The sequence below is a fragment of the Manacus vitellinus genome, unplaced genomic scaffold (assembly GCF_001715985.3).
Source record: "Manacus vitellinus isolate BGI_N305 unplaced genomic scaffold, ASM171598v3 scaffold_3_pilon, whole genome shotgun sequence".
Classification (NCBI taxonomy): Eukaryota; Metazoa; Chordata; class Aves; order Passeriformes; family Pipridae; genus Manacus; species Manacus vitellinus.
Genome location: NW_021940535.1, coordinates 38920990 through 38937740, shown reverse-complemented (window position 1 = coordinate 38937740; position 16751 = coordinate 38920990). Strand labels below are relative to the sequence as shown.

At 39.1% G+C, this 16751-nt stretch overlaps 1 protein-coding gene across 1 annotated transcript in view; it reads right to left on the bottom strand.

The window, feature by feature from the left end:
• Positions 1-12348: 12348 nt before the first annotated feature.
• GPR158 (G protein-coupled receptor 158) overlaps positions 12349-16751 on the bottom strand; it is a 182146-nt gene continuing 177743 nt past the window's right edge. Inside the window, exons 12-14 of the mRNA XM_018075879.2 lie at positions 15642-15788; positions 14083-14905; positions 12349-13956 (exon numbers count right to left, since the gene is read on the bottom strand). Coding sequence (XP_017931368.2) covers positions 13451-13956; positions 14083-14905; positions 15642-15788 — 1476 coding nt within the window. The 3' untranslated portion in view covers positions 12349-13450. The remainder of the gene's footprint in view (positions 13957-14082; positions 14906-15641; positions 15789-16751) is intronic.

The following is a 16751-nucleotide window of genomic DNA, read 5'->3' as shown; positions in this document are numbered from 1 at the left end:
AAATTACAGATCCCAAATTCATCATATCCACATTTAATAGTTTTCAGTGCTGCAATGATTCTGTATTACCTAGCATGTCATACCTATGCTTAATAGCCTTAATGTTCATCTCACTATACACATATATTTTACCTGATACTGATATTATGCTGCCGCCTTTAATTTCAGTACTTTAAGGTATTCCTTCAATGTTTAAAAACTACATCAGTTTCAAGGGAAATTGCAATCCATATATTATTTAAATAATTTTAAGCTTCAAGTCGCTTTATATGATATCATTTCAATTACATCGTTGATCAATATATAGAGCATTTACTCATAAAAGAGAATGAGTGAGTTAGTCAGATGTACAGAGTTTTCAAGGTCACTATATTGTTAATAAAACCTGTTAACTGACATAGGCATTAGTCATAAAGCTGAGTAAATGTAATGATTAAGCCACTCACAGCTCCTCACCATTCTGTTATATCCTGTCTTCTAAAGAGACAATTTTTATTTTGGGGCCTAATTTAAACCTACTTAAGTCAGTGGAAAAACTCCCTCTGGTTTCACTGGTATTCATATCAGACTGCCACTAAATAACAGAACCACACTCATGAAAGGAGCAGACAACAGGCTGGTAATTCAGGCAGACTCCTACTCATCAGCTCCTGGCACAGTTTGTAGCTGTAACGTTCATCTCAGCAAGACAGATGGAGCTTGACCAAGCTCTAGGTGGAACTGTAATTACATTTTATTCCTTCAGACACCTCTTACTGCAGAAAGCACAACATTTCCCTGCTGCAGAAAGAGTGGAATAATAATTGTTTGGACTTGATGGGGGTTTGTTGATCCCCTAATGGTAGGCTGGTACCCATTTGCTGGGTGCAAGGGACCAAATGAGAGTATAGATACAACATGCAACCCTACAAAATGTGCAATAAACAAAGTAATCAGGACCCAAATGGAGACACTTCAATTTAATGAAATCCCCACTCAGCTCCTGGGAGAGCTGACAAAGTTCCCTTTTAGTGATAAGGAGTACATTATTTCTGTATACATGACCATTCTATACTGAATATTAACAGGTATTATGTATTCTGTTTAAAAGCAAAGAATTTGTCTGGCCTGTGTCTTTCTGCCTTACTCAGAAAATCACCAAGGTTTTAAGATTAGGTATTTGAAAGATCCTTGCCAAATGAAAAGTTGGAAGGCTGGAAAGAAGACTAAGGCATTGTCAGTGCCAATATGTACAGTATAGGATGAATCATGTCCTATGTGGGATCCCACATCTCACCTAGTATGAGACATCTTGGATACCTCTAAATCTGAGCTAGTCATCCTAATCTTCCTTGGAAAATGGAAAGATGGCAACTACCTTCTATAGGCACTGTCTTTAGTGTGAAAGGAATTCTGCCATTGACCCCAGGAAGTATACTGAATAAATCTCCATTGACCATACAAGGGCCCAAAGAAGACTCACATACATGTAGATTTCCACATGGTGACATTCATTCAAGGCAGTGCCAACTACCCAGAAGCATCTGCTGCTGGGTACCACAAGGCAAAAGAAAGACCAAGTTGCCAGTACAGATTGCCACCAAAACAGGCAAAATCCCTCCTTGGCAATGCCAAACAACTGCAACACACCCTTGAGGAAGCCAAGTCTGCCACAGAGACTAAGGGAGCACAAAAAACCTCTGTGAGTAGACTGTACACTGCAGTCCCCTGTAGAAGCCCCACTTAGGGCAGCATACAAGAGAAAACGTCCAGTTAAATAGACAACTTGCCAACTAAAAAAATACTTACACAACATGTATATAGGGTGTCTGCAGATCTCAGAGAGTGAGGCATTAAATTCACTGAAAAGTAATGGGGGACAGGCAGCACCTCATCTAGAAAGCTGATCTGGTTAGGAGCAGCAAGACAGAGAAGTCTGGCATTAGATACAGCATATGAACAGTATCATCAGAATGTCACACAGCAGAGGGACAACAGCAGCAAGGTCAAAGGACTCCTCCTCCTGGTAGTAATAGTAATAAGGGAGCATTCAATACAAAATCCAAGACACTTGAAGGATGCATCCAGAAGGTACAGCAGACCAGCAGCAGAGACTGTCCTTCAGTGCGATTCATTTATCAGCATCACAGCCCCTGTCACAGCCAGCTGCTACTGAAACAGCTTTTTCTAAAGAAAGCAAATCTTAATCCAGCATGGTCCTAAGAAAGAAAAATCACGGTTTTGGGAACTGGACTTGAAAGAAGCAGCAGTCTGTGCACTTGGCTACATTGTTATCAACAAAACATTTAGAAAAAGGAGCTAGAAAATTCTCTTAAGAATCTCTAGTTTATGCAAACAAGAGCAGAGTCTTCCTGCATTATTGTAAAGTTCATGTTTCATGAAACAGTATGGATACATACAGAATTTAGTTTCGTCAACAGAATTATTTTAATAACATAAAATTATTTTTATCTTTTTTATTTTTGTTTGAAAAGTACTCTTTACAAATCATAGACAATATCTCAATAGCTGGAAAATGGTGAACATTTTTTTTGTGTCAGTGATGTGTTCATTATACTCACATGATAGTTATCCCTCTTCCTATTTTGATTTTGTCTTTTTCTTCCTATAATCGTAGGCTGTAAAGACTAAAAAAAGAGTAAATCAGCACTTAATTTTGCATGTGCATCTCTGTATAATTGCCACCACAACAGAAATTGATGCAATCGTGATGCCACTCCAGCCTGATTAGGGAATCCAGAAAGACTAGGGAAGATAAGGCAGAGGGGGATTCACTCAAGTAGGGCAGCAGTGTCTGGAGTAAAACACGTGTCCATGGGGAGAAGAGAATTCAGAGCAGATGTCAAGGTGAGGGGTGATGAATGTCTGGGATGTCAGGATGGAGCACATGGTCTTTGCTAGCTGAAATTATTTTGAAGCTGAATTGGAAAAACAGGGGGCTTTAGCAAAGCCACAAGCACAGACTTAGTGGAGAAGGCAGAGGAAAACTCTAACATGAAATTTGTGTCTGACACACATGGAAAAGCTGAGAATCAAAGACAAGGAAGCATGCAGGACAGATGGGGTAAATAAGATTTTTAAAAACACCTAGATTCTTAGGGCTTCTAAGTGTCTCTTGTTTTCAGTGTCCTGCTTGGTATCAACAGGTAGAGATAAAAAATCCCACTGAAGGAGAAGAGCTCCAATCAGGCTGAGCAAGAGCTGGACCTCAGGCATGAAAAAGGGGTTAAAAAGAAATATGAAAGACTAGGAGACATCTGTGCATCTGAGCCAATGTTAGTACATAAGCTCGTTTTGATCACTGTTTGTAAAGAAGAGGGGGAGAAAACAGTCCTTGAAGGAGATCAGCAGAGAACACTAGAAAAGAGGATCAGGAAATGCACCTAAAGCTTTCTTCAAGATCTGAGTTTACTACGCATGAAGGTTGTGACAGTGACATTAAGTACAAACAAACTAGCTGCTCACAACAGATTTGATCTCCACATGGTGCCACAACTTAGCTTTCTTCTGAGCAGAATCAGCCCTGTTTAACAGAGCCCAGCTATTTTACTTAAGGGTGTAAAGAGGAACAGACTTCGATATTATTTATTTGAATTTACCTGGCTCCATGGAATTGAACAGAGATTAAGACCTGCTGAAATTAAACAGACACACATAAAACTGTACCAGATGTGCCAGAGATGCAAATACTCAAGACCCTCCCTGTGACATTTGGATAGTATTTGGAGAAGCAAGGAGGATTTTTAATTTGCTCTCCATGCGTACACAGGAATGCTGTGATAGCAGCAGCAAGCTGTGCAGGTGGGCAGGGGAAATTCTGGACAACTCCTGACAATGGTGCTAAAAAACAACAAGTATTAATTTCCTACTTCTGAACAACTCAGGAGACTATAAGAATTTTAATATAGGAAAAGGTCAGGTTATTTCAACTTGGAGTTTGTCTGGGCTTTATTCATTTTGCTAAGGAAAAATGTAAATTATAAAAGAGCCAGGAGGAAATTTCTCACGGTATAAAATTGCTTACATTAAGCAAGCTTCCATACTTGAAAGTTGATAATAACCTGCTTTGTGAATCACCTTTTACTGTCATTCAACACCATATAATCCTTTGTCATACAGAAGGTGAGGAGCAGTACCATACATGGGTTTATTAATGCTATCAAAATTATCTAAAGACTGTAAGATTTTAACTGCATCCTTCTTCCTACCATCAGTAGGAAGTAGTCAGGTCTTTGTCACACAGTGATGGGAAATCAAGGCACAGGGAGCCTGGGAGTCAGACCAGTACCTATGTAAAAAATTTGCCCCTTAATGATTTGCCAAATATTACACTGGAAATTTACAGCTGAGCAGTAAAGTAAATGAGTGTGGCTTTGTCCTGGCTATCTCTGGTCGGGGCAAGGGGACAACATGGCTTTAGTCTGTATGGTAGCACGATTTTAAAACAATAAAGTGGGATGTTTGAAGAAGATAACGATAATAGTGCTGCCATCTGCCCAGTACTTGAGCTTGGGAAAGTAACTCTGGTGATTAAAGGGAGCTGAACAGCCAGGAGGAAAAGCTGAAAAGAGCTTTAGTTTGCAGCACAATGCTTCTGGCCTCTGGCTGAAAAGATGGCAGAACCAAGCATAAGCCTCTGTGACATTTCCAATGAAAAGGCAGACCTTTTGTACTACCTGCAAGGTGGCAAAGGGCAGTAAGCACCTGGTGGGACCACCAGCTGGAAAGCAGGGATCTGAATGGGCAGTGGCAGCTCTTGAGATAATGAATGCTTTTTTGTTCCTTAAGGGTTTTGTATCAGGTGAATTGCTGACAGCAGGTTTCTGTTTCCCTGGTATGAATGTGAACCAGATCCTGACTTAACACAGGCCACCTAATTCACTGGCCTACTTTGTATGAGCTTGTGGTCTCTCCATTGCAGTCCAGCTGAAAATAGAGTTTGACAGTGTTTATACCGTCAAACACATTTTCTTTCATGTTTGGTTCTAATAACTAATTCCTGCTAGTGCAAAATTAATGCTGGATAGAGTCAATGTGTAGTTCTTTGTATTGTTCCAAACAGTTTCCCACACCAACAGTCCACTTGGCTTCACATCAGCCTGTTTCTCCAAGCAGTTTTACATGGACTCTATTGCTGGCTTTGTAGATTTTTTTATTGCCATCAAACCCAATAAACTAGACTTTCAGACTTGAGTTTTCACAGAGAAATGGAGGCTAAATTAATTTCCTAGTGGCATTGAAAATCAGTAATTTCTATGCTAATAATTAACTAATAGTTTGCCTCTCATCCAGCAACTTGGTAACCTGTCCTCTAAGTCTTCTTTTGGGTCATATTAAGTTACAGTAGAAAATATGTTCCCCAAGCGAGGAGACAACAAACAAGCAGAGGAAAGTGGGAATTCTGCTTAAAAAGCCCCCAGATGCTGCATTGTTTGTTTTGTGTAAATGTATTTCCTTTTATAATCTACCTGTTTGACACTCCAAACATGCAAGCACTTTGGAAGTAACAATATCCAAATAATTTACTTCCATAAAAAAGCAATTTACTGTGAGATAAAAGCAGGAACAGCATAAAATGGTGATAAAAGCCAAAAATCATATGCAGGCATGGAACTTCAATATATATTTGTGGTTTCTGCACCTTCTGTTGAAACTCATCCCCACTGGGTCAAATGCACCTCCAGAAAAAAATAAGTTTTGGGCACTACAAGATACATACTTGCTTCAGCTGAAATCACATGGGTTTTAAATAGACAGAATGTACACAGCAGTATTTGATCAATTAGAAATGTACAAAAGTTTTCTCTGAGCTCCTTAATACTAAAATAATTGGTTCTGAATACAAAAGCAGTAAACAAAATCCTCATTGTTTTGTTCTATTTTCTCCCTCAGAAATGCTAGGATTTTCACTATCACATTTTTAACAAAATAAAGAATATGCAATTTTATCTCATTGGATCAAAAAATCATCACAGAGATACCAAAAGTGCTGTAAATAAAGGCAAAGAGAAATGTTGTAAAACAAAAGCATTAAAATGAATATAAACATAAAATATATTGTATACAGAGAAGCACTAGTCAATTTTGCTGGCTTACACAAATCCTGTGCAGTTGCCAAGTACCTCATAAAATATCATGTGGGAACAGAGCTGGACAGGTGGCTTCTCCAGTGCTGCTGTGATTTTCCTTTGATGATGTCTCCAAGATGACTGCTTTGGAACCACACGATTCTTACCCCCCTGCAGTTTAAAAAAACCTTTCATGGCAAAGACATCGTTATATGATACTATTTTTGGCACTGAAGTATGTCGGATCAATGTGTTTTTCATCTGTAGTACTGCAGCCAGTCTAAACTCCCTGCCAACATCACCTGTCAAGCAGTACAACTAATAGTGTTCAAAAAGATCCAGGCAGCCTCCAGAAGACTCACTCTGCCCCACTCTGACAACCCTGCAGCATCCAAACCCATCCCATCTCCACTGCTCTTGGCAGCTTCTGTGGAGCAGCAGGGGAGAAGGTACAGCAGAGAGCCACAATTACGGGTGTTTGCCAAGCCCATCAGGCAAATACAGTTTTTTAAGTCTACTCCATGATTCCCCATCATTAACTAAGGGCACAGCAGGTGACCATCAAGCAGGGAAGCAGGAGTTCACCCATGTGGGCATGACAACCCGTGCTGTGGTGGATCTGCATTTGCTCTGCCTCAGAACATCTCCCCAACAGCCAAGAAGCAAAGACATAGGCACATATTTTATACCTGTAGACCCAAAAGACACCGAGTGGTTTGAATTTCATGAAAAGATTTCCACTGAGCAGGTTTAGCAATCTTCTCTTTTAACTGCTTCTCTTTAATTGCTATGCATATCTATATTATAGAGAAGATCATAAATGCATATTTCAAAAATACATGGCTATTTTGGGTACAATGCACTGTTTTTTCATGCTTTGAAACAATGAGAAATTTGAATCAACTCATATATCTAGCAATCTAAAAGCCAGTAATTTCATGGTAGAATGTCCAGGCTTTGATTTGTTTGTGCATTTTCCGTGACTAAAAGAGTTAACTCATAAATAAATGGGGGAAAAAAAAAGAAAAAGAAAAGAAAAATCACCTGCAGAAATGGAGCGATAATGTTTAATTTTCCAAGTGTTAAAGAAGCAGAAGTTTGAATATTGCAACACAATGGCAGCTTGCCAACCAACGATCAATATCCTTTACTAAATTTCTAGCATTGTTAAAGCTAATTTCTGAGTTGATGAAAAAGCTCCTTATGAATTGGAAAAGTTGGCTCCAACCCTGTCAGAAATATTATTTTACTGAAAAAAAACCAAAACGACATTCAGCTTGAAATAACTTCTCTGCAGGCAGGCTGGCAGCCCTGTAACCCTGAATCAAATCAACTGCCATTTTGAAGAGTTGCATTCACCTCCCCCCTCCCCCAGATTCAGAATTTCTTCATGGTTCCTTCAGAACCCAACACTGATTTTAAAAAAATCCTCAAAGTGTTAGAGAAAAACATTAAAATTTTTATGGAGTTTCTTTCAATTGTACATCAGCTCAAGTACTCACTCGGCATAGGCAGCTAAAACTTCTACCCAACCAGCTCTAAAAAAAATAATTTCCTTCTTCACTTTGTTACCATGATCATCTGGGCTCTGGAGGTCAGAGGAAAAGCCAAATCCTGTTATGGCAGCTGGTGTTTGTTCAGAGGGTTTGCCCACAGTTATGTATTGTCTAAATGAATGTGTGTCCTGTGCTCCTGGGCAGGAGTCAGAGCTACCTGGTATCCACCTGCAAGCCTTCCAAAGGATCATGTGAGGGGTAAGTTCTGGTAGTAAACACTTTTCACAGGACAATGGGATCATTCAGGAGGTCTCCAACCTGCTGTTCAAATCTACAGGATCAGGGCTTTATCCAAGAAAAGCTCCAAGGATGGGAACAGCACAACCTCTGGGAAAACTTCTCCACTGTTTGACTTCGCACGGTGAAAAACTTTTCTGAATATTCATTCTGAGCCTCTTGTTTGCATTTATGCCTGTATTTCTCTTCTTCCCACCATGTACTACTGTGTAGAGCCCATCTGCCTTCTCTATCCCCTCCCCATGGGTGCCAGCAGGCTGATGGTGGGACAACCCCCCGCCCCAGCTTCTCATGGCTGGGCAGGCACAGTCATGGTTTCCTCTCATGGAATATAATGGGAGAAGCAAGATGGTATTTGAAAATACAGCTGTGGATGATTTCCAAAGCCATAAAACTTTGGAAATCATTCCCTTACTTGTTAAAAACTGTGAAAATGTCAGAAGTGGGGCTCAAAAGGCCACTATTAATTTTGACACCCTGCACCTGAGAGAGCAAAGCTGCTCTCAATTTGAGCTGAGCTCCATGGAGTGGTTAAAAGAAAAATCTCCAGGTCTTATTTTTCTGGACTTCTTGCTTGCAGAGGACTTGTATACAGTTCATTTACGGAACATAAGTAATTCCCTTTCCCTTCTTTCCCTGTCACATCTCCTGAGATTCACAGCAATCTGTGAAAATGAGCTTCACAATTTATTTATGCCATATACAGAAGAAAACTTCATTTGTTTTAAGCTGCTGCATGATGGCCACCCTGGGTGTTCTGTAGTTTCCACATGAGAAAATCCAGCAAATTCCAGTCTCCTAATTACCTTCAAATCCTTCATAATTTTATATAGATCTCATCCCCCTTTCTGAGTCACCTCTCTCCCAAGCTAAACAAGTTGCACTTACACAGCTGCCATTTTCTATCTCTGATCTTTTTTGTTACCATTCTTTGTATCTTTCCTATATCTGTTAGACACATATCTTAGATGAGGAATTCAGGTATACACACATACCGTACAGATGAGCTGTAGGATTTTACAGTGACATGATAAAATGCCATCCAGTTACTTCCTGTTATTTTTAATATTGTAGCTGCCATTAAATTTAAAAAATAGAACAGCCTCTACAGTTTTTTCACCTCAAAATTGCAACCACTGAGAAAACAGAGCTATTTCCTTAACCAGAAATCCTGAACACAGTACAAATCTACTCTAAAGGCTGATGTTAAGAAAATATGAGGAAAATCCAGAAAATGCTAGACATGATCAGATCATATAAGCTGTAAAATTAGCTACTTTAGAAGTTTGATGGGAAACCTGTTTAGCTTGGATTGGTAATGGCTTCAGAAGACCACAACACAAAAGCCTGCAGACAGATTTCATATAAATGTGCTTTATTGCAGAGAAGTTACATTATTTACATGCTGCAACACATTACAACATAAATCTATTAAGTATTTCATGGTGGATGCTGTTGGTTGCCAGATAACATTGTCATAAGAACCACATTATAAAGTGAAGAGACTTACAGCTTTATATACTCTACAACTTGGAGTAGCTAAAATGTTAAAAGTCAAAGGCAGTGTTTGCTCAGGCCTGCCTGTTGTCATATGCATGCAAAAGCCTAAGGAGAGCAAATATAAAAGTATTGTCCGGTTTCAAGTCTATGATGCCACCAAAGCTGACGATAGGTGTGTACTGATTTATATTTTAAAGCGCATAATCTTGCATAAATTATACAAGTCTAATAAGATTGGTATAAATCTAATTCTTTATAAACCATGTCTTAGAAATAAAGGAGAAATGCAGCTTGCACATGCATTTAAAAGGACAACCTAGCAAATGTTTGTGACCTTCATGTTTATTGTCTTTTCTCTGAACAGATATGCTAGAAAACATCTTTATAACATATTTATTCTAGAGTTGCACTTCTCTTGGCTGAACGATGATAATGAAACTCCAGAAAAAGACAACTAAGCAATCTAGCCCATATTTGCTGGTGGAGAAAAATCTATGAAATACAGAACATTATTTATGTCTAACTTAGTATGTCTTCATTAAGCAATGTTTCTAGTAGCATCATAGTGAAATAGAATAGTTGTGTGAAGTTTGGCCCCTCATTTTCTTAAATGTGAAATAATTTTAAGTCCCAATTGAATCTGTAGTCCAAAGATCAGTTTCTTAAAAGACTGGGGAAAGCTTTGTTGTCTTCTAAAGGAAAGTTCCCCAGTTGTGTCAGTCTTAGGGGATGTGACTACAATGAGCCTAAAGAACCATAACAGACACTTTTTAAGAAGTGAAGGAAACGGTCAGGATGAAAAAAATCAAACCCAAACGAGAATATACAAACCAGTGCCTTCCCTGGTAAACCAGCTTTTTACTTGCTGTGCAACTGGGCTGTTGTACACCAGCCAAGGACTGGGCTTTGTTTCTGTGTTTCTAATGAAGTTATCTTTTAAAAAGAGAAAGAAAGGGAAAAGAAACCAAGCAAGGAATTATAGATACATAGCAGTGGCACAGACACAATCATGCATGAAGGGCTTGATCCTGCCAGGAATGCAAGGGGCAGTGGTACTGTGCGGACACTTTGCCAGTGTGGATCCCCTCATCCTTGGTGTGTGCTGCACCCCAACACGGCTCCCACAGAGCAGGGCATGGGCACTGTGTCCTTGCTCAGCTCTGAGGTTGAGGATGGAGGGCCAGACGAGCAAGGGCAAGAGGGTTGGTGCCTGCTCCTTGCGACCATCTGTCTCCAAGAGGCAGTGAGAACACACAAATATCTAGTTTCATGATTCCTCCATGGATTCCCACTTCTAACGTCACTGCCTGGGTCTGACAAAGCACTAGTTTTGTGAGTCAGGGCAGCCTGCAATAAGCTGTCCCCCCATCCCGTTCCCACAAACCACTGCTAAGATGGGCTGCAGAACCTCCCTTTGAGGGTAGGGGAGGTGTGAGGTGGTAAGCATTTCATCAGGTTTAAAACTGTGTATTTCTCTGCATACAGGGTCAGTGTGCTCCTGGAGGACCCCCAGGAAGCCATGTTCCCAGGATGGACTTCTTCCCATAGAAATATAGGGTTACTTTCTCTCTGAAGAGCTGATCAAGTCCCACTGAAGTTGACAGAAAATTTACAGACAAATTCCACTAGTGTCTGGGACTGGGAAGGGAGAAGCTGAGCACACCAAGTCTAACCTCAGCTCTTTTCCACACTAAGGACAGAGCTGGATTTGGGCTGCACATAGGATGCCACTGGCACTGTGTGTACAAAGTGGGTGCACTGATGTCCAAAGCACTCAGGCTCATATGTCTGACTCCCTTTCATGGGGGAAACAGGGATTCTGGGTTGCAAGGGTGCCAGTCAGATCTCCTAGGCCCTACAAAAGAGGGGTGGGAGAGTCGGACAAGCCCAGGGTAGTAAAGACCTGAGGCAGCATGTCCTTGTGGTGTAACTGAGCATCATTCTGGCTAACCAGGTAGGCTGGGGCAGCTCAGCCACTTAATCTGGAGCTATGAGGAGAATTTATAAGTGAGGTCAATGTGTTTAGACAGCACCAAGACCTGAGCCAACTTGTCCCCAGCTGGCTTAAGTGTTGGCATATTCCAGATTAGGGCTTAGCAGAGGCAGTAGGAAGATCAGATATATCTTGATCTGTCAGTCTAGACATGCCCATAGACTCCTCTCCCTTCTAAAGGACAGAAAAAGTCCTCCTCATGCCCAGGTTGTCTGTGCCCCTCTGCTCATTGCATTTTATCTTAAGCCACTTTTCTATGATGCCACAAAAATCAGTTTATACTACATACGTGTATGTGCATGTGTGTATTAGATATGACATTTATATATATATATTAAACATATATAAATATCTATTTTTATATATATTATATATATATTAAACAACACGTTCTATTCAATCACCCTCATTTCATGTTCTTCCACTGAATCCCATCACTTCTCTCAAATTGCACAAGTTCTTTAGGACTGAGCTGTCTTTGTTTTGGAGTACACTATGTATAGCCAGTTTCAGTGAACAGCACTTTACTGGTACCACATTTAGATGGCTGGGGGTTTTTCATAATTACTGATACTCCTTGGAATCTTTACAATATGTCCTCAGGCCCTGATGGTGAACCATCACTAAGACTCATAGTTGTGGATGGGCCATTTATGAATTAAGCTCATATGCATGATGAGGACTGTAGCTATTGCTGAAAAGTAGCACTGTATTAAACACTAACTTTTACTGTAAATGTACATATAAATTTTAAAAAAATCAAAGCATTTTGGAGAGTGGGAGAGAAGTGCCATCATTTCCATTCCCATTACCTCTTACAATTGCATGTATGGGGAAGAGTAATATTTTGGACTTCTCACTCAGGGGCGAAGTTTGTGAGGTTTGCCATCAGGGGTAAACAGTACAGTGTTGTTCTATATAGGTTAGCTAATATACTTCCCAGAGCTGTGTGGTTTTAGTAAAACAGGTGATCATTTCTGGGGTATATTCACTGTCATTCTTTCTTACCTTATTTAGCAGGATATGCTCAGCAGGGAATACTGAATAAGATCATCACAATCAATGTTTAAAGTAAGAGTTCTGTTTTGTTAGATGATATTTTCCAATTAGTAACAAAAAACCAGATAAGTTGTCCTAATATGCAGCTAAGACGACTGAATTTCCACTACTAACAAAGAACATTAACAGGGAAGTGCATAACTTACTGCATATAAAACTCCTGAATAATACAGTATCAAACTATAAATTTAAATAACAGAGAGTAAACAAAAAAATTCACTATATAAATCACAGGAAAGGAAAAAAAAATAATCTCCAAAGATCAAAAGAATTTCCTGATAAGAATTACGGCTTTCATAGCCAGTGAAAGATTACTGCAATTCTATATATAAACAAAATGATATTTTAACTTGCAATTAAAAGAAAGTATCTGCAGATTGCATAAATATGTTGTTGTGTCACATAATATCAAAGTTATTTGCAAAAATTATACAATCTGGAATGCTTTAATATGAGACACAACGGTGTACTTAAACATATAGTAATAAGAAAATGAGAGCAACCATTATAGAAAATATTTTTGGGATGCATTGAGTTAGCAGTGCTATTTAGATTAAATATATAAAGTGAAAAGTCGTCATTTTAATAAGCTGCTCATTGATACCCCTTTCTGCCATCAGAACATTTTCTGTGCCCTACTTCTGCTGGATCTTTAAAGTCCCAAGGGCAAGTTAAAGCAAGTTACGGCATCCAGAAATAATTCGGTTAAGATCTACACTGTGCGTTTGTTATCATCATGTTATTTTTCTTTTAAATGAGAAGTGATTTCACAAAGGCAGATTTCTTTCACTGACACAGTAAAATCCTTGGAGCAGGGACCATATTCTGGGCATTGCTAATCACATTGTTGGCACTCAACAAATAAATAATAACAACATCAATGATAATTTACTTCACTTCTACTTATTTGTAGTGCTGATTCCCTTGATTTAAGTGATGCTCCTTAGGAATTTTCAGATCCTTTTGGCCTAAGTCCTCTCTGTCCTTCCTGTTGTCTTTCTTCTCAATGTTGCTACCCTCCTCAGTCCAAAAGCCTCTTATTTTCGAGGTGCTGCTGTTTTATTTGCACTTATAGCAGAGGTGTTCAGTAAAGCTACACTTCTTTCTGCATTTGGTAAATCTGGTGTATCATACTCCCAAGGGCAGACTTCAGCTCGAGATGCTAAAGGTTGCTGTAAGAAACTACTTGGCTTATGGGAGTTAGATGAAAGCACATTTCCCTCGGAAGAGGCATTTTTTTTCTGTTCTGCCAATTTATTGAGGTTTTCCTTTTCTGCTGCTTTCTGGGGCAGCTCCTCCCGCTCCCCAGGACAGGTATTAGGTGTATATTTATTAACATTCTCACACTTCAGCCCAGGAGCGACCTGAGACTTGGAATTTGACTGGTTTTTCTCATTTTCAAAGACCTGCTGCTCTTGTGTCTCCCGAGTGGCTGCCTCCACCTTCTCTGAGCTCTTTTGATTTGACTGTTGGTACCCCTCAGGTGTCTTCAGCTTATGATGAGTCTTCCCCTTTGGCTGGGAAGGGTGGTTTTTCTCTGCCTCTGAGGAAGCAATAGATACATGTTTTTGAGCTTTAGAGTCAAAAGGCACAGGACCAGGAATTTGGTCATATATCTCCCAAGGACAAACTTCTCCTCTGTCGAAATTGTCCTTGTGCAAAGACTTACCTGGGCCTGTGTCTGGATTTGCAGGTGTTTGACTAACCCTTTGCTGTTTAATAATTCCAGATTTATGGGCTTTCTTTGTTTCCTCAGAGTGGGTAGAGTTTTTCCTGTGGGAATCCTTATGTTCCCCCTTATCAGAGGCTGAGTGCTTTTTGCTGGCCTCCTTACCCTTCTGCTGAGGTTTATGAGATTTAGTGCTTTCTTCTAGACTTTGTGTTTTACCTGTTAGTCCCAGAGTCTTTTCCTTGGCACTAGCAATAACACTGAGGGATTTTTGTAATACAGACGTTCTTGGATGCAGAGGTTTCTTATCAGCACTTAAATTATGTGCACTTACTGATTTGCACACCAAAGGGACCGATTCAGTGGAGACAGCTTCAACTTTTTCAGGAGCATTTTTGGTTAATTTGTTACCATTCAAGGAGTCCAGGAGTGTTTTCTCAGCAGGTATAACTTCTGCACTTTCTGTAGTTAAGCCATTTGGTTCTTCTGTTTGATCCCTAACATGATCGTAAGTGCTGTGGGACTTTTTTAAGGAAAAGACCCTGTTTTTCAAAGTCTCTTCCTTTGGCTTTGCACAGCTTGTGGAATCCTGTGCATTTTTCTTCAGTGTGGCCAAGCTCTTCACAGCGCTGTGCTCCATCAAGTCCTTCTCATCCCTGGAGCACTGCCGGGTGACAGTCTCAGGGATTTCTGTAATACGTCGCATTATCGAGCGCCCCAAGCCCTTTTTAGAGCACCTTTTTTTCTGGAGATGTGGATTATTAGCAATCATCTTTTTCCTTTTATAGATTTCAAGCTGGGCATATAGTTTCTTCAACTCATCCTGCAAAGCAAAGTGAATGGCAAAACTAGTATGTACAGAGCGAGTACAGTCAAACAAGCAGCCTGATGAGTGCAAGATCTATTGCTCTAACAATGGCATTAAACTTACTTCACTGTCTTTTCTAATTCTTGAATTTGCTATTTCTCCACCAAATTGAATCCAATTTTTTTTCCACTTTAAAAATGTTACTTTCCACAGCACACATAATTCATATGCATTTATGCTGTACGTTTCACATTTTGCAATGCTGTGTTGTATGCTTTCCTGCTGATCTCTATAGCTATTCTTTATTCTCAGAATATAACCCCTTTTATCATGTAAAATAGGAATCATTTTTTTCTTTTAAGCACGTTTTTAAAATTTTATCTATGCAGTTATATATGCTTATTTATATGTTACATACAAATGGCTAATCACACTGAAACCAAATGTTGTTAGCACTTCAAGATAATTCAAAGAGCCTATGTAAACTGATAAACAGCTCTTGCTGTGGATGATTCCTCCTCCTTAACTGCCAGTATGACTTTTACTGCAACTAATAATTCAGCATCTCTTCACACTAGTGAATACTTTCCATGAGATTTTACATGACCTGATACCACAATCATAAGAGACCTAAGCTAGCCTTTTTCAGCTGATATCTGCAAAGAAAGATAAATGCATGCAATTTGGAGTTTACTTGTAGGAAAAAGTGTTGTTCTTGAAAATGAATGCTATTCAAATCAGTTATATGTACCCGAATATCTTCAGGATCCAAACTATGTTCACTCCATGCTGAATTGATACTGCTGTTCAGGTAGGATCCAGATCGACCCATATCGAGCTCATCTTCATAAGCTTCTGTAGCTATATCATCTCTTGGGTTATTGCTTGAATGTGAAAACTGCAATAAGTATTCATAAAAGAGAGGTTGCCATGAGTGCAAAAGTTTACTCCAACATCACTGTAAGAGCTTACAGCAGTTTTTATGGTACAATGATCCTTCTACAGATTTCATGCGATTCTCGAACTCAAAACACTAGCTATAATCTTCACTGGCATAAGTAGTGTCCTATAGAATATCAGTATTGTGTGGAAGGAACTCTTATTAAGATGCCTTAACTTGATAAATCTTAGAGATTTACATAAGAAAAAATTCCTACTTGTTTTGATGCTTGTTTAAACCTCTTTAAATGGCATTTCAATTAAGCTAGGATAGAAATAGACTTTCAGACAGTATTTTCAATTAGGCAGCTGAAACCGTAAAACACTATTTTGTATTCCATACAGTTTAATAATCCTGTGGAAAGCAATTTTTCCATTTTAGATCCTGACCCTGAAAAGGAAGACATGAGGTGGCCAAAAAAGGAAAAATAAAAGAAAAAAGATGGAAACTAATGAAAAGGGAGATAATTTTTCTCTTCTGTGTTTTAGCAAATGCTTGAATTAAGAGTTGTAGAGTGTTTGTCATAATTTTTTTGTTCATATTGATTCACTCATCTGTAGTTACTATTGTTCACACAGTCATCTGTCTTCAGGAGTTTATGAATAGAACAGAACCTTGTGAATCTTAATTCCCTGAATTCTTTGGTATGTTGGAAGAAAAGCCTCCGCAGTGTTACACAGATAATAAGCTAAAAATTAAAATGTTGAACAGTAGTTATGAATCAGCTTCAGAAAGCTCAACAAATTTTCTAGGCTAGTTTAGAAAGACACCTCTGAAGATACCTTATAAAGTATATGAATATAAAGTAGAATATATAAGACTATTGCTAAAGACCAGAAAAGTAATTTAAAATAAAACAAGATTATGCAGTTTAAGGCTGCATCCATGTGTCCCCTTGTTGTGACTGTTCGATGTATGTAT